The following is a 26,964-nucleotide window of genomic DNA, read 5'->3' as shown; positions in this document are numbered from 1 at the left end:
AGCCCCCAGAACTACCAGAGAGCTGAAAATTCACTAAACAGCAAATCAGCTGCCAGCTAATGACTCACATTAAACAGCAAGAAAATTTATTACTGCTAATGAAATAGAACATTATTGCTAATTAGGGTTGGAAATCTTATTTGTTTAGCCTGCAGGACTGAGGAATCTACAACCCTCCAGATATAATGTTCTTTATCTTTGGCTATGTTGGTTGATGCTTTTGAATATTGTAACCGAATTACAACCTGCAGCACCGTCAGCCATCATTGCATTTGAAAGAGGCTAAGCTGGATTTCCAACTCTGACATGAAAGGAGAATCCTTCTGACACAAATTTGTGGAAACCTAGAAGCTGTAAAGGAGTAGGAGACTGAGGGAATCCCATTATTTTAGTACAAGCCCACTTATACAACACTCGGTTTCACATTCATAAGCACATCATGAATACCCGGGATGAAAAATATCTAGGATTTTCCCCTACAAGGGATATAATGATATAGTCTGAGAATTCCTTCCTTTTTCTTACCTTGCCTTGTATAGGTGTTTTGAACTGGAGGACCTCCAGCAGAAGAAACATAATGATAGTTTGTGGGCAAATTTGTATTCCCTGATGGCAACAACGGTGAAGTTACCGCGTGAGCAAAATGATTCGGTTGAGAACCTACATTAGGTTGAGTCAAAGGATTCTGCACATATTGCCAGTTTGAATTAGCTGAGAGATTATTTCCAGAATAAAAACTACCATCAGAAGTTGATATAGCAGTTGAGTTCTGCAACAAAGAAGGCATTTGGGCAACAGGACTTGGCTGTGATGTTGTCAAAGAAGACCCCACTGGGGTTCTATTAAGAGTCTGACCAGAAGGTATATTCCAAGATGTACCATGGCTATATTGTCCGGAGGTGGCATGCAGAGGATTCTTTGTTGCAATTTGCTGAGTATACATGCTTGGGATCAAAGAATTATGTCCCTGTCCATCTGATAAGTGTGATGAATTCATCAATGAGCCTGGCACAGGACCTAGAGGAAAACATTTTCAATTAATAAATGAGATACATTTTTGTTGAGAAACCCAAGGCTATTTCAGTAATTGAAATAAAGTGAATAAGGCCAACCACTAACTTTATTTGACTTTATATACTGCCAAATTACTCAGAAATCCCAGAGCTTTATTATTATCTGTAATTTTATAATAAAAGGTCAAGAACGTAAGATGTGTAAGTGAATCCCCACAACCCCACAAGTATAAACCCTCTCAATAGCAATGGCTTATAACGAGTAATAGGGAAATGCTGGAGAAGTCAAAAAAATATCCCAAATGAAGCATAGCTACTCATGAGCACCATCAATCTCAGCATTACAGTAAAATATATAATTTTAAAAGCATGCATTTTTGTCAACAGAATAATCAGAATAATCAAAATAGAAAAGAACAATTATCTGCATATAGTAGGGAAGGCTGGAGGCATAAGAAGGGATTGACAGAAAAGATACATTAGCCACTTTCTTTGCCATGTCCAGCTAGGTATATTTTCCAACAGCATGTGCTGTTATTTCATTATAGTCACAGGGATTCTATATTTTATGAAAAGAATAACAAAAAAGAAGCTGTTTAACATTTTGTCAATAAAAAGTAATCTTTTCCTCCAAAAGAAGATTCAGAAAAATAAATATTAATATGGAAAGTGGGACTAACAGGATGGGAATGTAGAGGTCGCTTTCCCACATACCTACATACCCTCCCATATTGTCCCTTATTTGGCACAGGTTATACAAACTCAACCAGGATCAAGTCCATTTGTTTCGATCATATGCATTTATTTTTAATAATGTACTACTAATTGAACACAAGCATATTAAAAGACCATCTTTAGCTTGATCTCTTATTCTGTCCTAATACTTTTACATTTTTCAATCTGATTTTAAATCCAAGTACTTCAAAAGCTGCTCTGGATCCCCAAATTAAGTCTAATAAAAACTATTCAACTAATCAAATCATGTGCATGTCTTCAATGCTATATAATTGGTCAAACGATTTATATAGCAAGCTCTGGATGATAACCAGATAAAATTAATATGCTGCTGCAAAAGATAACAAGACTGGGGGAAGGAACATCATTCTTCATAGTTCTTATACATTTGCACATGGAATTCAGCTTATGTTTTGCTTCTTTAAAGTTTATTTCTCTTCTGCTGTAAGAACAAGTTATTTCTTCAAATTTTCTGCAGCTTTCAAACTGATGGCGCCCACTTCACATCCAGGGACAACAAGAAGTAGTCCAGCATCTTGTGTGGCAGCTTCAAGTAGGCCAAGTCTACAGGCAGCTGCACTTTTAGCCTCACACAGAAGAATCCTTAACCACATCAAACAGTGCTAGTGGCAGCGGAAGCAGGTCCTGTCCCTGCCTGCAATTTACATCAATCTAATGCAGTGATGGCGAACTTTTTAGAGACCGAGTGCCCAAAAACTGGCCCCACCCCCGCTCCACCCCCTGCCCCGCCCCCACCGTCCCCCACCCTGCCTGCCTGCAGGGCCACTCACCGCCTCCAGGGCCCGCCGCAGATCGCCCAGGCAGTCCAGCAGCACCATGGCCACGCCCTTTGCCCGCACCCCGCAGCATCAACTGTGCGGGATGGGGCGTGAGGGCAGAGTCTTGTCTACACTGCCTGGTTGCCATGTCCTTGGCTGCGCTGCTCTGTGTGGGCCACGCTCGGGGGCGACTCTCCTCCAGGGGGGCTGCTGGTGAGGAGGGGGTCTCGGGGGAGGCGAGGCTGGGGCAACGGCATGTGTGCCCACAGAGAGGGCTCTGAGTGCCGCCTCTGGCACACGTGCCATAGGTTCACTACCACTGATCTAAGGTTATGGATGCAGTTATGTCTCAGTCTTCCCCTTGTGGGTGCAGATGCTTCTCACCCTCTTTTTAGGAGGGGTCGCAGCTAACAGCAGGCTCTAGCAGTGTTGGATGTGTGCTCTCATTCTCCCAAGGTGCTCTAGGGAGAGGAAAGACCTTGCAGAGGTAGGCAGTGATGGTATCTATAAACCAACTGCAGGGCAACAGCTGGGTCCAGCTCTGGCAGAACAGAGGGATCCCGTCTCCTCGCCTAGACTTTCAGTGCTTTCCCACTGCAACTTGTCTGCCCTCATATTCTCCATGCAAGAGCCATTCACTACACACCTAGCTCCAATAAAAACAACAACTGCATCTGTAACTGCATAGCAAACATGGTAGCCAAAGTGAAATGATGAATAAAGATGGATAAAAATGATGGATAAAAGTTAAATTAAAAAGTTAAGTTTAAAATTAGATTGTACGAGTTTTCTTAAAATTTAACACAAGCACAAAAAGAACATAACTTATAATATACTATTTTTTTTTCTAACATGGGAGCAAGAAATGTTAGCAGGCTTATTAACTTGACTCCTCAATAAAAGTGCAACGACAAAGGTTAATGAATAGAGAATATGAGATAAGAGGATAATTTGTACAAAAAAGAATCTATGCAAAGATCGGAGAACGGAATACAAAATGTAGCAAAAAGGGAACAGAAACACTACTGCAGTTTCAAGTATTTGAGGACTAAGTTTATTATCCAAAGCTATATTTAGTAAAAATTAATAATATCAATGGACAATTAATCCTACCATATTTGGAAAAGTTTTAATATAGTTTTTCAACCATAAGACAGACAAATCATTTTATTCAAAATCTGAATTTTCTGATTAAGTACACACTTTCTAAAATTGTACCTACCTTTCTTAGAATTCTTAAGACTATTTGAAGTTATATCAAAGAATATACAAGTAGTCCTTGACTTTCAATAGTTTGTTTAGTGACCGTTCAAAGTTATGGCATTAAAAAAAATGAGTTATGATCATTTTTCACACTTACGACCGTTGCAGCATCCCCATAGTCATGTGATCAAAATTCGGATATTTGGCAACTGACTCATAGTTATGATGCTTGCAGTGTCCTGGGGTCATGTGATCCTCTTTTGTTACCTTCTGACAAGTCTGGTCACATTGTGCCTATTCAAACATCAGATTCTAAAATGTGCTATACCTGTATAACTAAATACAGCATCAAATTATATAATAAGTCTAGAAGATATCTCCTTTAGTGCAAGTGTAAAAGCTTAAATGTTCCCATCATTCTATATAATAATTCCCATAGAATTTTCAGGATCAAAGCCCATTTCTCTATATAGAAAATGGCTAATAATTGCAAAGCAGTGTAAACATAAATTTTCCTATTACTTCAGAAACAAATTGGAATTCCAATTATGTTCCTTTGTATCACTTGGTTTTCCAAACCAATATTCAAAATCAATGCAAATAACATTATGACTTAAAATTTTCTCCAATGCTCAGAAAACCACAGATTGGAATTTCTGCTGTATACAATTCCTAATTCAATTTCCTCTTCCTTTTTACATAGGATATCAGATATTACTTTCAGTTTTATGGAATTACAGATAAGTGATTCCTTTAAATAAAATTCATGAAATCCAGTCTTGAAACTGACAATATTGCTACTCTCCTCTACTGGATTAAAAAGCAGAAGTGTAACAGAATAACAGGCTTGAAACATTGGTGGAGAATGATAATAATTATAATTATAATGATGATGATGATAATAATAATAGTAGTAATAATAATAATAAAGTTGGAAGGGACCTTGGAGGTCATCTAGTTCCACCTCCTGCTCAGGCAGGAAACCCTATACCATTTCAGACAAATGGCTGTCCAGTCTCTTCTTAAAGACTTCCAGTGTTGGAGCATTCACCGCTTCTGGAGGCAGGTTGTTCCACTGGTTAATTGTTCTAACTGTCAGGAAGTTTCTCCTTAGTTCTAGGTTGCTTCTCTCCTTGATTAGTTTACTAATGGTTTACTATTTTGTCTAGCATAAGACAAACATGTTTCCAGTTTAGGCTTGCCCTGATTGTAGAAACAAGTGGAATTTATAATTCCTTAATTCAGAATTATGCATTTTCAATAACAGATCATTCTCATATCAACTGGTCACCTAGTATCTTCTGTATGTATATTGTTCTATTTAAAACTGCAGTTTACTCACAATTACAGACTTTATTGCTGCAGAAGTTGAACAAGATTTTGGGTAACCAAAAACTACATTCAGAATTCTGTGCAAGAGAATGAAATGACTTGGAATACATAATAAACTGGAAAATATATAATTAATTAAAAATATAAATTAAAGAATTACTTCTAACATGGCTATTTTAATTGATGCCTGAAATACTAGAGGACAAATTTCTAGACCCTTCAATGTTTTAAATTTGCCGCGTCATGTGACGTGTCGCGACTCCCCCCCCTTGCCGAAGCTGGGTTGGGCGCGGCTTCCGTGTGACGCATCCTGCCTGCAGGCTGGCAGTTTTAAATCATCATAAATCCATAGACAAACTAAAATACAAGACCTATACCAGTTTAAAATTATTTCAGCTAAAGATAATACATTATACAGGTAATCCTTGACTTACAACCATTTTTAATGACTTCAAAGTTACAACAGAACTGAAAAAAGTGACATGATAATTTTTTATACTTACAACCAGTATGAATTTGTGGCCCCAAATCTGGACACCTATTTATGATGGTTGCTGTGTCCTGAGGTCATGTGATCACCTTTTGTGACCTTTTGACAAGCAAAGTTAATGGAGAAGCCAAATTTATTTAACAACCGTGTTACTATCTTAACTGTAGTGATTCACTTAACAAGAAAGAAAGGTTGTAAAGTGGGGCAACACTCACTTAACTGTCTTGCTTAGCAAGAGAAATTTTGGGCTCAGTTGTGGTTGTGAGTCAAGGACTACCTGTAGCATCTAGGGCTCTTTCATTTGAAATAGAGAGATAACATGATAGAAGAGTATAATATTATGCATAGTATGGAATATACAGATGGAAGCAAGTTTTTTCTTTCAACATCAGAACTCAGTCATCTACTGTATTGGAATTAAATATGTTGAGAATTCAGGACTGATAAAGGAAGTATATTTTACATAATGTATAATTAAAATGGGATTCATTGCTTCTTCTAGCCAAATTTATAGCTAATGGTTTTGATAACAGGTAGTACACCTAAATCGTGGACTACTTATACCGTGATTTGCATCAAGACCAAACATATTGATTAAAAATCACACACTATGCCTATATGTCCGTCTTGATTGATTTGTAAGAGATCAAGAGTCTACAGGTCAAATGCAACACACTAAACAATACCATTGGCTTTTATTCTTTATGCATCTCCATTTGTTGCCCACCAACTCCAGCACAAGATCCTGTTACAATAAACAATCATGTCATTCTCAGCTTTGTGTCACTATCACTTTATCATTCAGGAGACCCATGTTGATTTAGAATTCTACACTTCACATGTAATAGGAAACTCTCACATAATGTAAGCTATGATCATTAACTCCAAATTGGGGTAAAGGGGAAAGACCAAAGCTCTATATTATAGAACCCGTAACTTATGGAATCATAAATTATCACCTAGTTTCGATTTTTTAAAAAACAATTTAAAACTCCTGTAAGTACTAACAGTGCTTTTTTTTTTCTTAAAAAAAAAAAAAAAAGGTGCCGGAACTCACACACATCATACAACATGCCTTGCCTACCCTACAAGGTTCCATCCAAAAAAGGTGCCGGAACTCCGTTCTGGGCATTATGTGAGAAAAAAAGCCCTGAGTACTAATATAACTTGATTCTTTTCTTAGACTTACAATCTTAAAAAAAAATACTAATTACTATCAATATCCAACTATGAAACTATACACTGAAACACAGCTGCTCTATTTTTACCAGAAAAACACACAGATAAGCACACAAATGAGGCAGAGTTTACACATTTCCTCCGCCTGCCTCATTTGAGTTTGAGTTCCACAAAGGAGGAGACATTGAGCAACTAGTCAGCTGATAGATTTTTTTTTTTTTTGATTCTGCCAGCATAATGAACTTCTTAAATCAGGAGGATTTGATTATTATGCACCGCATTCTTTACACCCACTGATCACAGAAAGCAAGCAAGCATCCATGCTGTATGCAATTCTCTTCATAACAATGCTGTCTTTTTATAACTGTAGGATATTTTTGCTGAAGAATGCTCAGCGGGGAAGCAGTCTCCAAAGGGTAATTGGTCAATTAATTGTACAGAACACAAACACTGGGGACTTTCGGGGCATCGTAAACCACTCCGTTTTCTAAAGACATACACCTTCTACACACACAATCAATAGGTTATAAAGCCACAAAACTTGAGCCACAATAATCTGTTTTGCTCATCAGGTTACTGCCATATATTCTGCTACCCATATTAACACATTTCTCCCTCCGGGAGCTGCCTTCCCCGTGTCTTCGTGTTAAATTCTGGGAATACTCTCAAGGGGCACGCATTTCATTGTTACCAGTATCACCAGGGAGTGGTCCCTGAACCTTACAGAGAGCGTCAATCACTATCTCGGCTCCAAGAACGGTAAGAAGAGCCTTCAGAGTTGCTACAAGTGCTGATGCTACTGCTACGACTTAGTTCTTCTCCCAGGACCTCCCTATTACTCAGCGCCTTCCCATCACGGGTGCAATCGCGAAAGGAAGCCAAGGCCTCGGGATGGAAACGAGGGAACCCGCCTAGCAAAAAGCCCGTCTCGTCTTCTCGAAGTGCCATTCGGCTCCGCGAGGGGCGACAACCGAGGGTCGACATACGCCGCCCCGCACACGGATCCTTCGCGCTCCTGGCCGCCCTTGTCCCTCGGTGGCGTGGCATGACCGCCCTGCCGAGAGGAGCCAGAGACACCCAAGTCCTTTACCCAGCGGCCCCTAACATGACACGGCTGCGGCCGGCCTCACTCACCATTGCTATACGGCTGCGGCGGCGGCTGCCCGGCTCTAGTAAGGCTATTATATGCAGGCCGTCCCGGCTGGGCCATAGCGGCAGCAAGAGGATCGCTTCGCGGGCGTCTCTGAGTCTTGTTCCAGCGCCAAGCCCGGGAAGTGGAGGGGGGGAAAAGCCCTGCTCTTCACACCGGAAGAAAGTAAACGAGACCGCGCAGGCGCACTCAGTACACGTGGCACTTCCGGAACGGAGGAGCCCGCATCTATAGGTGGGGCTTAGGGCTGTAAAACGGTGGCCTTGGAGGCGCGATAGAGATTTAAAGGGATAGCGCTCTGGGGGACGTCATCAGGGTCAGATTTTGCTTTAAAAGCGTTGACTTGACAGACAGGATTCAGTGACATCCAGCCTCACCCTGCTCAGAATCCAACTTTAAAGAAAAAACTGACCCATAGCTCCTCGGAACCATTAATGGGTAAATAAATAGTCTCCTAGGATGCGGAGAGTGAGTTTTCTTCAATCCTGGGAAATCGGCTAACCTAGAGTTTGAGATTTAGTATGGCGTCAAGTTAGGTCAAGTGTTATGATACGTACAGTATGTGATATGTAAGCAAACATGGACAGTTCTATCAGCTGCAAATTTATAAAAGGAAAAGCTTTCATTTAGGACACTTTTCTAAAATAAAATCGCACTGGATTCTTAGGGTTTCATAGGCAGGTCCGTATATATATATATGTGTGTGTGTGTGTGTGTGTGCAACAGTACAAAAGAATTTGCCACGCTGCATCATCTGGCATGATTTTTGAGCTTTCCAGTGTAGCGTATGCTGCAACTATGATATTTCGTAGATTTCTGCCACCTAAGCAGAGCTGATGTGGCTTAGTTTTTTTTTTTGACATCAGCAGTGACATCTGCAGAATCTTGTACTTTGTTGCAATACAAGTTCCACTTCTTATGTACATACAGAAAGGGAGGGCTTGTTTTGCAATAGAACACTGCTTTCAACTTTCTTCCCTTCTCTTGCTCCCACGGAACCCACTACATTTAAGGCAGGTTTAGCTAGGTAAAAAATTCTAAAACATGTATTTAAAAAGATAAAGAGTATTTTAAACATTTGATATTTTTAATCCAAACAGCAAGATTTTAAAAAAAATAACAATTCAACTGAGGAAAAAATTAATGGGGATGGTTATAAAAGGGAAAAATCAAAGCCGTCTTCTCAGCTCTGTGTACATTGCAAAAATTCATCTTTTAGACCAGGGGTGTCAAACTGCCTGCCTGCAGGCTGGTTTCATACCAAAGCCGCGTCCACCCCATTGCCAGCAATGCAAAGAGTCGTGATATGTCGTGACATGTCACATGACATGGCGAGATTGACACCAGTGTTTTAGATGATTTGCTGATCTGATTCTGCTTAAATGCTGTATTCCAGAGTTCTATTGTTGCATTAAATTGCACCCAGATAATAGGATGCTTTAGCAGAAAAAAAAAACCCTTATAATTATCTTCACATTTTGGCCACAATCCAGAGTTAGATTATCTTAAACATACTGAAGTCAATTGGTTAAGATTTAAAAGGAATAGTATGTCAAATAAGTATTCTAAACAAAACAGATAAATGTCTTTTGAAATGACAAACAAGTCTCTAGATTGCAATGGGATAGAAATGTGTTGATAAATGAATACACAGATGGAATATTCTGGGCCAAACAAACAACATTATCTATGAGATTTGTATTTTGGGAAGAGGAGTGAGATATGTTACTACTACTATGGCACAATGCCCATTGTATCTAAATTTACTTATCCTGGGAACGGGGTGGGGAATAGACAACTAAAAAATATGGTAACTGCAAGATTACACCATCCATAGAAACACCATTAGTTTCCCACCAATCATGTGCCAGTATGATTGGCATTGTTTCATTATTTCATATCAAAGTTTCATTGATAGTGTCACATGTTCTCCGTGTCCTCATTCAAAACACCAATGGCTGTTGTTTTTGACAGAGCAATGAGAAGAAAGTTTTAATTTCAGCAGGAAAAAAAGTGTCATAGCCCCTTTGCTCTTTGGGTTTTGGTAGAAGAAGCCATTCTTGATAAAAACGATACCTCAACTACAATACCATTTCATGGAACTAGGAGGTAACGCCTCTCTTTCACCACACTTGCCCTGTTATGGCCAGGTTATTATGTCTGTCTTAAAGGCTGGCAGGTTGGGATCATCTGAATTTGAGGGGTACATTCCTCCACCTCCCCTGTGGAGCAATGTCCCCCTCAAATTCAGATGATCCCAACCTTCCAGCTTTAAGACAGCCATAAAATTCCAACCATAATGTTACATGAGCCTGTTTTAGCTCTGTACTATTGGAATTATTTCCCCCCAGCAGTGTATCTTATTAACTTTTACACTGTTATTTTTTAAGTCATTTAAAAGCCACCCAGAGTTGCTTAGCAAGCAGATTATCATGGAAATTGAAGAATTCATAGAAAATCAAGTCTATACTTCAAGTAGTACAGAGATGTTCTTTATTGATTCTACCACAGTCAACCAATCTTTTGAAGGAATCTATAGTAACTAATGTGACAATTCTGACAACGTTGCTTGTCAGGCCAGACTTACTGCCAAGCCAAATACTTAGCCTCATCATCTTCTCTTTCTCAGTTCTCTGCCTCCCTGCTTTGCATACTGGCAACAACACCCATTTTACAACCTCCTTTTACAGGTCAGATAAACTGAATTAACAGAGGAAGAATTGTTGTTCTTGGGCTCATCAAATAAGCCCTTTCACCTGCCTTCACATCTTCATTCCTGAAATCTGGACTAATTGTGGTGGAAGAAAGAATTTCATATTATCTATCACTCCCTGAAACCACAAAGCTTGTAGCAGTAGGCATAGAGATACCCAACTGCAGCTGGCAAATTTCACAACCTGACAGCATCCCAGAGAGCATTCCAGTCACTGTTGCTACTTAATACTATTGGTGGGTCTCCTATTGATCCACATAGAGTGTTGAATGGATTCTATCCCTTTGGAAGATGTGTGATACAAGATGAGAGATAACTGCCTATCAGCCTATTTATGGTCTTTATTGTGTTAATGTATGCTGTGGAATAATGAGCCAGTTTGGTAAAGTGGTCAAGGCATCAGGCTAGAAATGAGGAGACAGTGAGATCTAGTCTCATCTTAGGCACAACGCCAGCTGGGAGTCTTCAGGCCAGTCACTCTGCCCTAGGAAAGAGGAAATGTCAAACCACTTCCTGAAAAAAAAACACCCTGGTTTTTTAAAAAAAAAAAAACCTACAGGAACTACATAGTAAATACTGACTCAAAGGCAAAAAGAAATGCTGTGTTACATCATAACCTATGCTTTGTTGTGGTGACATGAATGTGGCCACAGTGATTTGTGTTTTTTGTTGATCTATTCTTTTGATTCCAATGAGAAAGACTTTAATTTTCAACGAAAATTCAGTTCTGCTAAGGTGTCTTCAGTTATAGGATGATTCTTTAGTTATATAACATAAACAACTATGGCATCACAATACTAAATACATCCAAGAACTCTAGATCTTGATGAGTCTGATGTTCAAAAGTTAATTAGAATCAAAGCATAGGAATATATATTGTATTAATCCATGGTCTCTTAATTAATTCTACTCTCTCTCTCTCTCTCTCTTTCTCTCTCTCTCTCTCTCTCACACACCCACCAATACAAATGCGTGGAAACCACACATTCTAAAAAAGAGCAAACTTGAAGCGCAATACATTAATCACAGGTCAATATTTCAGCATACTAACTAAAGTGACAGTTGAAAAGGGAAAATATACTTCAAATTTACCATGGGAAAAAATAATAATAGAAAAGGAATTATGAGTATGGCAAGCAACAATAAATAGGTGGAGGCTTACAATGGGGGATCCAAACTTGAAATAAGGAAGAATTTCCTGACTATGAGAGCTATAAAGAGGTGGAATAGCCAATCTCCTTGAGTTGTAGGGGCTCCATGATTGCAGGTTTTCGAATAAAGCTTGGAGACATTTATCTGGAATGGTCAGAAGATTCCTACCCTGGGCAGAAGGCTGGATTAGAAGACTTCAAGTCTTCTTCTATAGAAGACTTCTATAAGTCTTATAGCCCAATCTACTCCAAAGGTTGTTTGTTATGGGGAAAGAAACAGGAGGTGGGAGTGCAACACCTGGTAATACATTTTTAAGGGGCCACAATACACAGTTATTTTTGTTGCAAGTGATATAGATATTTAGGAACTTCCATTTGAAGCATTTATTAAGCATTTGTCATATACCTCTTCCCCATTTCATTTTTGTTTCTTACAGAACAGTGAAGGCAGAATAAGATAGAGAGAGAGAGAGAGAGAGATCATTGGCAGCATTGTCTGGAAGTATCTTCTCTCCTTTACTAGGTTACCTGCAGAACTCTCACTATTTCGTTCCTAAGATCTACTTATCTAATACCCTCGAATGTCTAAAGCAGTCAGCCCGCCTTAAATAGACTGAATTTCCCGATGGGCTTCCTGAAATTCTGCTGACTGGGTTGCGAGTCTAACTTGTGCATCCAGTCCTTTCCATTTCAGCCGTGAAGGACAAGTTCCGGAGGCTGATCTACGGGAATCCACCATGAGGGAGGAGGGGAAAGATCCCAGTCCGCCGCGTGTGCCAGATCGCAGGCGTGAGCCGGTGGCCGGTTCGCTCACACGGCCCGGAAGGAAGGAAGGAGTCGTGGAGGGGCGGAGCGGAGGAGAGACAGAGCAGAGAAGAGGGGAGGCCTCCAGGCTGCTGTGTCGGTAGTTGTGGATGAAGGGTGCGAATCTCAGGCTCTACACAGCGGGTGAGTGGCTCGGCTCGGAAGGAAGGAAGCGATTGGGATCCGGCTGGGGAGGGGGGCTTCTGGATTTGCTCCCTTTCTCTTGATCCCCTTGACCCTAGCCTCGATCTCATCTGCCTTTCTGCTTTATTTTAATCCGCTTCCCTTGGCCTCTGCCTTTATTTGTGTCTCTTGTTTTCTTCGATTTGGTTGCCTCCTCGCCCCCTCCCCGCTGTGTCCTTTATATTTCACATTACCTGAATTTTCCCACGCTGATTCCATAACTCTCCCCACCACTATTACTTTATTTTGTGCTGTATACAAGTGTACGTGTGTGTGAGAGGGTGCGCGTGTGTTAATGGGATTCCGATGTGACCCCATTAATATTCACTTTGTTTATAACCTTCCCTAAGCAAATGAGCACCCTATTATAGGAAGGAAGCTAGAGATTGAGTTGTCACAGAGTGAGTCAGTACAAAAAGAGATCAAAGGTGAAACTAGGTTGGAGATTTGACCAGTGTGTTGGCACATATCCATCTCTCATTACGAGTCACTATTATAGTACAGATTATGTGCTAAATGCTTGACAGTTTCAGTGTGTTCATCTTACAAGCAGCCAGTTGAGGTAGGTAGTGATAATGCCCATTTAGAGGCAAAACCTCAAAGTGATTTGCTCAAAGCCTTCATGGAACACTCACATATACAAAGCTTGGAATGTGGTGAAAGACAAGCTACAAAAATTGGCAAATGTATATTCACATCCTCATTAAAAGCATAATTTAAAATGCCTGTTAGTAATTTCTTCTGGTTGATAATTATTAAGTAATAAACTTAATACTCTCATGAGCTTCCACTGCTATGAAGCAAACAACAGATACCCTTGAGGGGAATGTGAGTTGTTTGAAAACTATAATTGCTTCCTGGCTCATGGAAGGCTAGTACAATGGAACTGGATTTTTCAAGCAGTTTGGGAGTAGTACGCTTTTACACTTTCTTTCCCTAGTCCCCATCAGCAAGTTAGATTTAATACCCTAATTTAGGAATAATACTTTTGATTAAGTAATGATTGAAACCACATAAACAACGAAGTTTGATTATGATTTTGGCTTTTTCTGTCAAAAAAGGCAGGCATCTGAAATATACATTATAATTTAATTATATTTTTAAAACTGCATATCTGGATGTTAAAGCATGGGTGTCAAACTCGCCACGTCACATGATGTGTCCTGACGCATTGTGACTCTTTTTGCGTTGCCGGCAATGGGGTAGGCACGGCTTTGGTATGATGAAACCGGCCCGCAGGCCTGCAATTTGACACCCCTGATAAAGCACATCAAACTGCAGTTATACAAAAAGAGGAAAACTCCAAATGTAATACAATCTTGTACTCCCCACAAAAGAAGGATTAGATAGGATAAAAAGCTGTAAATAATTGGCTGGAAATACTTGCATCTCTATCTGCATTTACACACACATATTCAGACAAGTCATTCTCTTACATACAAACTCCCAACTATTCCTTCTCACAGAGTAAAAGAAACTGCATTGAGTTCAGTTACTCCCAACTATACATATGCTGCTGTTATGCTAGAAATGTATGTGTTTAGTCCTATTTACTTGGTATGGACAGGGGTAAGTAGAGAATAAATCCTTGAGGTATATTGAATTGTTTTTCTTCTCTTTGCAAACAACAAGTGGATAGATCTCAAACACAACAGACCTAGGCAACCTTCATGTACTTGAATTTGGTGGCTTTTATTTACACATGAATAAGCTTTGGACTGTTTAACCTTGTACAGTCAACAGGCTAGCTCCGCCCTTCCCACATTCCTCTTCAGCCATGGAAGATCCTGATTTTCCAGAGTCTTCATTTATGGGGAAAGCCTTCATGGAAAGAAGAGGTTCTCCCTGTCAAACATTTTCTATTTCAGAACTAGCATATCCTGCCTCCCTTACAATTACTGTGTACTTCTAAAAGCTTTATGACAATCACAAACAATTATTTGAGAAAACTTGCCTTCCTTTATATAATATTTGTTTCTAATAAGCCTGTTGCTTATAACTAGGCTGCTTAGCTCAAAAATATTTTATTTTTATTTTTATTTTAAAAAAAACAAACCTATTGAATTGTTAACACATATGACTAAAATGTTTCTCCAACACCAGCTGTTAAACTCAGGATAGACAGATGATACAAGGCTTCTGTTACTCATTTCGAAGTGGGTATCCAAGGTTGCCTAATACAGATTTGTTCCTTCAGACCATGTTTCATCTCTCTCTAATCAAAATTTAGTTGACTCATCCCTTTGTAGGTATATCAGCAATGAATAAGTGCTGATGATATATTAGTGGATTGAGTATGAGTCTAGCAGTAATAGTAATTTCAGAAAAAATATTTAAAAGAATTGTGAGCTTTTGTATGTAACATAAAAAATGAAAAATACAGCCTTTCAGTACAGGAGAAAGCCACAAAGCTGATTTTAAGAACATATCTACTAATTTAATAATACGATATATATCATATTTGGTGCTGAATATCTGTCATCTTGCAGAGTTTTAGACAAGGGGACAATAATTTTTTCATTGTTAGAGAAATAAACACCAGAAAAAGTATTGTTTTCATGTATATTTTGCATTTTGCCAAGTTATCAAACCACTGGGTTTGATTCCTGATACTGCATGTCGAATTCTTACAGCCTAAATTTGCTGTAGTGATATTCCATTGTCACTCCAAAGGCAGTCTTATAATCTCTTTAATATTGTCCATCCAATATTATTATCTGTTATCTTCTCCTTCCTCAACCTTGCCAGACATAGTGGTCTTTTCTAGTCCATTATCTGCTTGCATCATATACTCAAAGTATATGAGTTTCTGCTTGGTGATCACCTTAGAGAGTAATTCATCTTTATTTGGTCTGGGATTAGTTAAATGGTTCTTTTTGCAGGCCACAGTATTCTTTGTATCCTTCTCCAGATACATAACTCAGAGACAGTTATAAATTTAATATACTTTATTAAACTTTATAAGTAGACAGATAAAAGATTAATACAAATAAGAAAAATATACGAGTTAAAAAAGAAAATAGTGCAAAGAAGTAGAAAAGAAAGAAAAGAAAAAGAAAAAAGGAATATAAAAGATTTCTTTCTCTCCAGATAAGCATAAACCATTTCAATAACTTAATACCTTCTCTAATATTTCAATTTTAAAAAGATGACTTCTTCTCCTATATCATTCCTTATCAATAATAAAATTGTGGAAACTCATCATTCATTACTAATTAGCAAAAGTCTATTAAGAGCTACCAGAAATAGTAACATATACAGTGTGTTTTAACCTTAATCAACTAAATCCATTTTATAATCCAATTTATATTTTTTTCAAAGAAATAAAGGAAAAAAATCTCTCATAAACAGATCTTTAAAGCCTTGTTGTTCAATCCTGTTCAAAAAGAAATCCCGTTAATAGCTACTAGAAACCACAACATATGTATTTTATCCTGTTAAATTTCATTTTATAGTCTTTCTGTTTATATTTTAAAAACGTGAACTTTTAAATTCCATCAAATAATGTCCACAAGTTGATTTCTTATCATTTTCTCTTTATCTGTTTTCAGAAATAGCTTCAGTAGTTTAGCATGTCTTCTTTGTAAATCCAATAGAACAGCTTTCGAAATCATTCTTCTGATTTATTATTTGTAGGTTGGAGAGGCATCTGTCTACTTTTTTCTCTTTCTCTGTATCCAACTTTCATAACCAGACATTACCCCTGAAAGAGCATTGCTTTGATATACAGAATATGGACATCTTATGTCTTTTTAAATATATGAATTCTGTTTTAGAAGTTTTGTAAGTGATATAGATTAGGTTTTGCAAGACATTACTGTGTAAAACTTTTATTACATTTTATATTGGGCATCAAGTTTCATAAACTTCAAGGATTTAATGAAGTATGAGTGGCAAATTGTTACCAACTGTATCTTCTGCATGAGATTCCCCCAGGTAAAACTCAAGTGTGTCAGTTCCAAAAGTTTAAATTTACCTTATTTAAATAAAAATAATATTGCTGTTACTATGTCCTTAGTTCACTGCTTCACATAACAATTGCATCTTCTCCCCCAGGAGGCTTCTGATATCAACCATAAGAATGTTAAAATCATATTTTTTCAACTGTTACAATACAAATTGTTCTGAAGTCAATAGTGTAGTGGCATGAAGTTGAACCAAACAGACTATGCCAAAAAAAAGTTTTAGTTTTGGCAGTAGAGCAGTACAACTTAAATGAATGATTAAAAGTAGGTATCCGGTTGTGTTAAAAGGTCAGGGCAAAGATGATCCTCCTGAGATAACTAACCAAGGCAATCACACAATTGCAATATTGCTTCCAAGATGTCCTTAGCCCTCTGATTGCTCAAACTGTTAATGAATTCAAGCAGGACTTACAATATGTGCTCTAAAATTTCAGATCTGTCTCATCTAATTTGATAGCACAGGGAAATATCCAAAATGACTGTAGAAACCAAACTGATACTACTGAATTCATTGGGATCTCATCACCTATTATTTTGGATGGGTTAAAATGAAATCCATACTCTTTATTGGGCAGTGTGAATCTTATCTTCCAAGAGGTTTTCTATAGATACAGCCAATAACTTTGTTCTGTGCCTGAAGCAAAGCAAAGTTTGTGACCTGTAAAACCTTCCACATGCTTCTATCTACAGAACTGGTGCATAATCAGTGTGGCTGTTTACTATCTCTTCAGGCTATATAGAATGTTTTTTAGTTTGTTTAACATCTGTGTGCTGTAGTGAATGGGTAGAAGGGATCATCTGCCCCATCCTTGTAGAACATTCTGCTACCGGAATTGAGAACTGCCCCCTTTCCTTTTGGCCTTCCTGACTTTGCTGGTTAGCCTAGGGCCCTGAGGGGGATGTTTATCATTGGAGGTGGCTGATGGGGTAAGAAGATCGCCTTCCCGTCCCGTCTGTCTCTTAGCTCTTTTAGTTTCAGTTTTAGTACGGTTTTTAATAATACTTTAATCTATGTAATGCTAAGGTTTTGTTATTTTAACTACAGTATTTTTTTACTTGTTTTATAGCTTGTAAGCCGCCCAGAATCACCTTGTGGAGGAGATGGGTGGCAAAAAATGTAGTAAATAAAATAAGTATAAATAAATCAGAACTTCAGGTTAAGAATTTGGTAACTTCCATCACCCCACCACCCAGAATTCTCAGAGTAGATTATATATCAACCCACAATTTTAAAAATCAATACATTTAATTAAGATGAAATATAATCAAGTCACTGAACGATTTTTCGGTGAAATTAATCAAAGTAGATTGTAAATTGCTGAAGAAAGATATCTGCAAGATCTGAAACCCTTAGTTGGTAGAAATCTATGAGATGACAAGTTATAATATTAAAAAGGTATGCTAATTTGCAAATAGTAAAAGATGAGAATACAGATATACGAGATCATAAAAATGCTTCCACTATGTTTTCATCCTGAATTTAAATGGAGTAAATTTGTATTCAAGGCTTGAAACTTTAAATTTGAGAATTAAACTTAAATTATTGACCTTATTAGCTCCCTATACCATAAAATGGCATAATGTAGTTGTTCCCTTTTGATTATAGAATCTATATTTTCTAGGATTTTTCATTATTGAAATATCTTCATATAGCAATAAATTTTGAATTATAAAGCCTTCACAAAATTATGGAGATTCTGATAGATTTATTGATGCACAGAAGCGTGAAATATTCAAGGAATTTTATGAATGTTTTAATTGAAATTGTATTTTTGCTGTTGCTTTTTGCTGAACTACATTTGCCCTGTGTTTATTTTCAAGATCCTGCTCAGTAAATCATTTTATTTGATTATGTTGGTTGTAAAATTTCAGTCAACATGAATGGTGCTGTAGTATGATCTTTCTTACTTTACAATCCCAAATTAGAACCATTTATTACTATTGTTATATTTCCATACCTTCTATACTTTAGGAGTTATTATCTGTTATAAAAAGTATATAATGTACAGAAAACATTCTGAAAACCTTTATCAGAACATTGTTAGGATCTGGTCTGATTGCAATAGCACCGTTCTTAGTATTTTATATTATATAGTTCTGTTAAGTCAGACACAAGTTTATGAGATGCATAATGTTACATAATGTTAGTCATGAAATTTAATTAAGAATGAACTATGGGATTGTTTAGTTTATTTATTTATTTATTAAATTTCTATGCTACCCATCTCCCCTTCAAGGTGACTCCAGTTCTAGCTAAGTCTGTTATATGAACCCAGCCATTGTTTTAGCTTGTTTGGTTATTTAAACAAACTAGTTTAAAAATCAGAGCTAAGTAAACATGTGAATGATCTATCAATATACTGCTACTTGTATGTTATTTTCTTTAATTCTTTTGAAGTAAAAACTTGGAAATTTTGTTCAACAGAAGTAGAATACAGCCTATATCAGGGGTAGGCAACCTTGGCTCTTTTATGACTCGTGGACTTCAACATGCCTGGCTCAGGAATTCTGGGAATTGAAGTCCACGAGCCTATATCAATGGTGGCCAGAGGCGGCACTCAGAGCCCTCTCTGTGGGCATGCATGCCATCGCCCCAGCCCTGCCTCCCCCTGTGACCTCCTCACCAGCAGCCCCCCCGGAGGAGAGTTGACCCCGGGCACAGCCTATGCGGAGCAGTGCAGCCAAGGACATGGCAGCCGGACAGTAGGGACAAGACTGCTGTAGGGTGCAGGCAGAGGGCGTGGCCACCATGGCGCTGCAGGGCCGCCTGGGCCATCTGCAGCGGACCGTGGAAGCGGTCTGTGGCCCTGCGGGCGGGCAGGGCAGGTGGGGCGCAGGCAGAGTGGCGGCGGAGCGGGGGGCAGGGCGGTTTTTGGGCACTCGGTCTCTAAAAGGTTCGCCATCATTGGCCTATATGGTAATTTGCATGGCATATTGCTGGTTGGCTTTGAGTGGTATTATATTGTAGACTCAGAGATGTAAGGAGTTGCAATTAAAAGAATTACTATTTGAATAGTCATTTGTGACGATGGAAATTTTTTACAATAAGTTAAAATATATACAAGTTTTGTAGTGGTACATTTTCTCAGGAGAAATCAGCATATTGTTTTGCTAACAAGATAAAGAAATCTTTTTTTGCTTTACTTGTGAACAGAATTTATTAAAAAATACAGTTCTCTTATAATAAAACAGGCAATTCCTGGAAATATTGAGATTAAGTTAAGTCTAAATTGACTAAAGTTGATATGGCTTTTGCAGTCACATAGTAAGTAGACTTTAAACTTTCTTCTGCCAAGTTGTTTCTAGGTGATTGGTGGCCTGAAATGATAGAATTGCCAGGGTCAATGGCTAAAGTGCAGTCAGGTTGTATATTAACTCTTCTGGTAGCTTAGTAAGTCTCTAAGCCATGGTTTGTTTTTAAAAATCAGTTTGTTGAAGAAGCAGCAAGGGCTGGGAATACAGAATACACTAAATCAAAACTAATCAAACTATGTTATCACTTAGCACAAACAACTAGTATGTCAATAAACAAAGCTGTATTTTATTGAGTCTTTTTTCACTATTAAATGCAGGTATGCACATTTTGGAGTTCTTTGAAATTCTTATTCAATTCCAACAATCCAAGGATGGGACAGACTGGGGCTCACCGTTCCTTTAATATATTGTATGAACCAGACATTGCATCCTCTTTCCTTGACATATATCAGTCTTCATGCCTTCTTCACTCTTCACTTGTAATGACTGAAGTACGTGTGAAAGATGCAGAATGAAACCTAATTTATTAATTTTAGTTATTTGCAATATTTATATCAGTGGTTCTCAACCTGTGGGTCGGGACCCCATTTGGGGTCGATCGACCATTTCACGGGGGTCACCAAGCAAGGCTGTCCGCCATTTTTTTGTCCGCCATTTTTTCCCCCTTTTCCGGCGGGTGCCTTACCTCCCTTGGGCTGGGCCAGCTGGTGGTCGGCCTGCTCCGTCTCTGCCACTTGCCAGCTACGCCTCGGCCGGCGCAGGGGGCGGAACCACGCATGCGTGGCACTCCCGGGCAGGGAAAGTCCTTGACTTACGACCGGTTGGGTAGTCCTCGACTTATGACTGGTTTAGTCCTCGACTTATGACCAGTTTAGTCCTCGACTTACGACCGGTTGGGGTCGCGGTATTAAAAAGGTTGAAAACCACTGATTTATATCCTGACTTTTCTCTAGGAGCTCAAGATGGCATCCAAAGCAGTTTGCCAGGTTTCCCCCATCCCTACAGCCACAATCCTGTGAGATAATTTAGAATAAGAGGGAGTGATCATCTTAAAGTAATTAAAGGAGCTTCCATGGCTCAGGAAAAACTTAAATTTGACCACGCTCCTTCATTAACCCCGAAATGGATAATCAAAACAGTTTTTAATTTTTATTGCAGTTCATTTATATTCACTGCAAATGTTGGGTACTCCTGGGGTGTTGTTTTTGTTTTTTTGCATTATTGTATCTTTCTCCCATTCCCCTTCGTTAGGCTTTATCAATCCAAATAGTTTTTAAAGATAGACTACCTTCATCTTGCTGGTCTGTACAGTGGTCGCTAATTAAAAAATGACACTTGCATTTTAATCCAGCCTTGTAAATAAGCTTAGAAAACTTACTAACCTTTGGGGGGTTAACAGAAAAGAGGTATTGAGTTGTCTCTTTCCTTCAGCAGTTTTCAGTACTAAGCGAAAGGAGAGGGGCCTGGGTTCTGTTCTCTCCACAGAGTTACTTGCCTGAGTGTAGTTCTTGCTACTGCAGCTCCCAGATGAATGTTTAAACCTAAAGGGCCCTAAAGGGTCTTTGTATATTTATAACATTTCAAAATCTTAATGTATATTTCTCCCACTGAACACATTTGTTCTTAGAATTGGGGAAAAAAATCATTTCACTTGCCACAACAGGGACCGGCATTTTTTTTGCAATTGAGCGATTGTCATCAACACCACCATCCATCACTCTTCTTATAGTTTCCAGTGAAAGCCAAAATAACTCCGGAGTGGTGGAATTGTCAACATCCCCCCTTTCTTTCATTGGAGAATGGATTTAAATCAGATTTTATAGAGGTTGGTGGAGAGGGGGCTATGCCTTCTTATACCATAATACATCAATTTTATTTCATTCCCCACTGAAAATAAGTGGAAATCTTTTCTCATTAATGTTGTGGGTTTTTTTTCTGCTAGATTTCAGGCAGATGATTTGGGGAGAGGGATTAGAAAAGGAATCGGAAGAACCACATGATATTTTGCCTGTCCCTGTTCTACAATATCTTTACATTAGCATGATTTTTCCAATATAGTTTTAAAGAAAGAAAATGACTTTGGGGCTTAACCTAAAAAGTTCTCTTCAACTTAATATGACTAGATTTTAAGAAGTTGTTTTCACTTCTGAAACCTGAGTAGTTATTTTGCTTCATACTCTCTGCACTGATTTGTATGTTACTTGAGAAGATAGATTTCCTAAGCCTCTCATAAGCTTTTTCTGGATGGTATTTTGTTCATGCAATAAATAAATCAGATGACGTGTATGTACTGCTGTGTTTGCTTGTTCTTGACCTTTGCTTTTCAGACGTGTAAGTGATAGCCCTTACATATGGTGTTGTGTAACCAAGAGTTCATGTGATTTTTGTAGTCTTTAATTTTATTCCCTCATCAGATGTCTTCAATACATTTTGGTAGTTTAACTTCACATTTTACAGCATAATCCTTTGCATGTTTGCATGGAAATAAGTCCTATTAAAGTTAGCGGGGGAACTCCTGAGAAAATATAGGATCATGCCATAACCTTATTGCACCAAAAGACAGTACAATTTGTAATATTCATTATATGTTTGCTTATTGAATTTTATATGACAGATCTCCCACTTAAAACTAAGGAGAGATCATTAGGTTTTGATGCACTGTTGAAGTGTTTACTGTTATTCTGCAGAATGAGGAATCTCAGACTATAGTTTTTAGTCAGATCATCTGTAGTGCTTTATTCCCAGGGAGATAGATACAGAAACATCCCAAAGAAGACTTATTTTAAAGTGGTTGATTCTTCCAGATTATTAATATTTAACAGGAAGGTTAGAATGAAATATATTTGTGGTGTCCATTTTTTTTCTATGGTAATACTGACAGAATATTTTCATCCTAAAATATTGCCAAAGGGCCATCAGTAAGAAAGCAGTAGACGTGCTTCTTGCCAGTCTAAAATTCAAGTACGGTAACACATTACAATACAAGTTGGCTCAGAATGGTGACTATAGTTCTTCTATTGTTTTTTATCATTTGCATATGATATGTCAGTTCACATTTTAATACATCATCTGGAGTCTCGGGAAGTGGGTGGTCTAGAAATATATGTAAATAAATAAACTTCTCATTCTGTATCATTGGATGCTACAGGTAAGGGTGGAGAGCTATCCTTTTGCTGTAGTAAAAGCTTTATAGTCATTGGTGAGTTTAAAAGGTCTGTAAAAGGTAAAGCAGGAAGTCAGAAGCAAGTATAGCTAATGACGTAAGGTTTTAAGTTTTACAAGGTTTAATAGCAAAGATGAGGTTATTTGAAGTATTCTTCACTTCACTTCACTTCACTTCACTTTGGAGTGGATTGATGCCTTCAGCTTTGAAATCATAAGAAAAGCTTTGCTTTTCAAGTCCACATGCTTATCTAATCCAACATTAGGTGTCAAAAGTCAACCAGGAATATTCTAAAAATTCATGAACGTGGCCAGACCAGCAGTAGCCCTCCACCAATAGCTGGTATTTAGGTATACTACCCGTTACCAAAACCATTAGCCATAAATTTAGCTAAAGGAAGCAGTGAAACCCATTTTAACTATACATTATGTAAAATATACTTTTTAACAGTCCTGAATTCTTAACATATTTAGTTTCAATATGGTAGATGACTCTGAGTCCTACTGTTGATAGAAAAAACTTGCATCCAGATATATATTTCCATACCATGCATAATTTTATACTCTTCTATCATGTTATCTCTCTTTACTTCAAATGAAAAAGCCCTAGATGCTACAGGTAGTCCTTGACCAGGGGTCTTCAAACCTGGCCCTTTTATGACTTGTGGACTTCAACTCCCAGAATTCCTCAGCCAGGCACAAGTCATAAAAGGGCCAAGTTTGAAGACCCCTGTCCTTGACTTACAACACAATTGAGCCGAAAGTTTTTCTTGCTAAGCAAGACAGCTGTTAAGTGGATGTTGCCTCCGAGACCGCCTTCTGCCACAGATTTCCTCCCACAGACCGGTACGCTCCCACAGAGTGGGTCTCCTCAGGGTGCCGTCGGCCAAACAATGTCGGCTGGCGACCCCCAGGGGAAGGGCCTTCTCTGTGGGTGCCCCCACCCTCTGGAACGAACTACCCCCCGAGATCCGGATGATTCCGGATCTCCTTACTTTCCGCCGCGCCCTCAAGACATGGCTTTTCCAGCAAGCGGGCCTGACCTAGGGAGGATTTTAGTTAGGGATGATTTTAATATAATTTTAATTACGACACAGCTACTAATATTTGGCTTTTAATTTGGTTTTAGAGGGTTTTTATTTTGGTATTTATTTATTTTATTTTGGTATTTTATTGTTACTTGTTTTTAATATGCTGTGCACCGCCCTGAGTCCTTCGGGAGAAGGGCGGTATATAAATCAAATTAATAATAATAATAATAATAATAATAATTTTATGATCTTTCTTGCCACAATTGTTAAGTAAATCATGGCAAGCTGTTAAGTTAGTAACACGGTTATTAAGTGAAGCTGGCCTCCCCATTGACGTTGCTTGTCAGAAGGTTGCAAAAAAGTGGTCACATGACCTCAGGACACTGCAAATGTCATAACTACAAACGCCAGTTGCCAAGTGTCCAAATTTTGATTGTGTGACCATGGGGATGATTAAAACGATTAAAAGTGTGAAAACTGATCGTAAGTCACTTTTTTCATTGCCTTTGTGACTTTGAACAATCACTAAAGCAGGGGTTCTCAACCTATGGGTTGCGACCCCATTTGGGGTCGATCGACCATTTCACGGGGGTCGCCAAGCAAGGCTGTCCGCCATTTTTTTCCCCTTTTCCGGCGGGTGCCTTACCTCCCTTGAGCTGGGCCAGCTGGTGGTCAGCCTGCTCCGTCTCTGCCGCTTGCCAGCTATGCCTCGGCCGGCGCAGGGGGCGGAACCACGCATGCACGGCGCTCCCGGGCAGGGAAAGTCCTCGACTTACGACCAGTTGGGTAGTCCTTGACTTACGACCGGTTTAGTCCTCGACTTATGACCGGTTTAGTCCTCAACTTATGACCGGTTGGGGGGTCGCGGCATTAAAAAGGTTGAGAACCACTGCACTAAAGGAATGGTTGTACATCAAGGATTACCTCTATTATTTTTGTCTCATGGAATTGTCTCAAACATTTTAAATCACTGGCATTTCCTTGACCTTCTTTAAAGTAGTTTAATCAAAAATTGGACCAGAAACTGTTTGGCCGTTGAGGAGTCTAGGAAAAAAAAACTGATCAAGGGCTATCTAGGTGGTTGGTCAAGCAGATAGATTTTCCTGGTGTAACCTGATTCTGAGCAGATTGCAGAACATTTTAACTAGAAGGAAGCAGATTCTATCTTAATTGGTGGCAGGTATAACAGCCTTGGATTTAGCTCTGAAGAGCCTTCAGGTGCAAACCGTAGAATCAGTTTGTTTTTTCAGAAATTTTTAGTTTATTCAAAGCAGGTTAAAATATGAAATGCCAAAATATTTTTAAAAGGACAAAATAATTTAAAAAACATAACAAAAAAGACATTAAAAAGTGAAAGTGTCTTAAAAAAAGAAAAAAAGACAAACACATATACATATATTCTTCTTTTTTAAGACATCTTTGAATTACTTTGAATCACCTTCTCCAAATACAACAATGATGGTAATAAACTATTTTTTCCCCCAGCAACTCAGTGTGATAGTGACACCTTCAGTTGACATTCACAAAAATAAATTGGATGCACACATTCTGATTTTCTCCTCTTTGCTTTGTGATGAATCTTGTGCTGTTGTTTGTATGTGTGTCTTGGCAGTATTCTGTGTTCTAGAAAGAAAAGAGACTGATGGGCTTCTGTGCTTAATAGCTTCATAACCCATCCAATAATTTATATGAAGTTGTCTAGTCTGAATACATTTAGGAAAATGGCAATGGTCATTGGCCAGTAAACAAGAATCATTATGTGCTATAGCAAATAACTTTGATAAATCTCCTAAATAATATTTATAGTTCTAGTTGCTTAAAGGACTGTGTAAGTGACAGATTTAGAATATTAAAGTAATGTTATAATAAATTTTCAACAAATGTATTTTCAGTAAGTTGCAGTTTTTCACTTAAAACCTTCAATGTATCTAGTGCACTTTTTGCCCACTGCTTCAAAATCATTTTTAAAATTCTGTTGTTTTGGACTAAAAACAAAATGTACCTCACTTAAGTTTTTTATTAGTTACTTTTCTGAGATCCTTCAGAAAAGGACAATACTATAGTTTAGGAGTCAGAAGGAGTCAAGTAATCATATTTGTCACCCACTTTCTATGCAGATGAAGAAAAACCACATTTTGAACTGCAGATACCTTAGTTCAAATCATGACTTTATAATGCTGTTATGGATAAGTCTATTCATTTTCTGTCAGTTTATAGCAGGGGTCTTCAAACTTGGCCCTTTTATGACTTATGGACTTCAACTCCCCAAATACCTCAGCCAGCGTGCCTGGCTGAGGAATTCTGGGAGTTGAAGTCCACAAGTCATAAAAGGGCCAAGTTTGAAGACCCCTGGTTTATAGGTATATAAACTGATAGAAAATGAATAGATATATAGTTTATAGATATGATGCAATTTTGTGCATCTGAGTTGGTTACGTGCTCCTCTTTTCCACCCAATGCCATTTATCAGAAATCTAGGCAATGAGTCTCCCACTGGAGAAAGCTGTTGGGGAAATACTAACAGGAAGACTAAGCTGTATTTTTCTTCGGAATGTGGCCTTTCTTTTAGCATAAAAATACTTCCTTCTCAAAGACAGTAGTTAAGATGTTAATCAGTTCACATTTTAGTAGTTTCACAACAGAACAGTTAAAGCAGGTACACCTCATAGATGCACCTTCCCCTTTCTTCCTTTTCCCATGTGCTGTTTCAGTAAATTTTAAATGCCTTCCATACCTGTGATTACTATTCTTTTCTTTCAGATCCAATAAGATTTTGAAATGTCCTTTATATTTGACTGGATTTACAGTGGCTTCAGTAG

At 38.3% G+C, this 26,964-nt stretch overlaps 2 protein-coding genes across 3 annotated transcripts in view; one reads left to right on the top strand and one right to left on the bottom strand.

The window, feature by feature from the left end:
• The window catches only part of SEC24A (SEC24 homolog A, COPII coat complex component), a 38,381-nt gene extending 30,373 nt beyond the window's left edge, over positions 1-8,008 (bottom strand). The window contains exons 1-2 of the mRNA XM_015824272.1: positions 7,866-8,008; positions 526-1,017 (exon numbers count right to left, since the gene is read on the bottom strand). Coding sequence (XP_015679758.1) covers positions 526-1,017; positions 7,866-7,941 — 568 coding nt within the window. The 5' untranslated portion in view covers positions 7,942-8,008. The remainder of the gene's footprint in view (positions 1-525; positions 1,018-7,865) is intronic.
• Positions 8,009-12,511: 4,503 nt separating this feature from the next.
• SAR1B (secretion associated Ras related GTPase 1B) overlaps positions 12,512-26,964 on the top strand; it is a 26,871-nt gene continuing 12,418 nt past the window's right edge. Inside the window, exon 1 of one of the 2 annotated variants that reach the window (XM_015824251.2) lies at positions 12,512-12,693. The gene's annotated coding sequence lies outside the window, so the exon portion shown is untranslated. Of the gene's footprint in view, positions 12,694-17,603; positions 17,625-26,964 lie in introns of those variants that run through there. The other variant, XM_015824259.2, reaches the window with a different exon arrangement.

This window comes from Protobothrops mucrosquamatus, unplaced genomic scaffold, assembly GCF_001527695.2.
Source record: "Protobothrops mucrosquamatus isolate PMUCROS unplaced genomic scaffold, P.Mucros_1.0 scaffold_186, whole genome shotgun sequence".
In the NCBI taxonomy this organism is placed as follows: domain Eukaryota; kingdom Metazoa; phylum Chordata; class Lepidosauria; order Squamata; family Viperidae; genus Protobothrops; species Protobothrops mucrosquamatus.
Note: the sequence above shows the minus strand (reverse complement) of the source record. Positions and strands in the feature narration are given on the sequence as shown.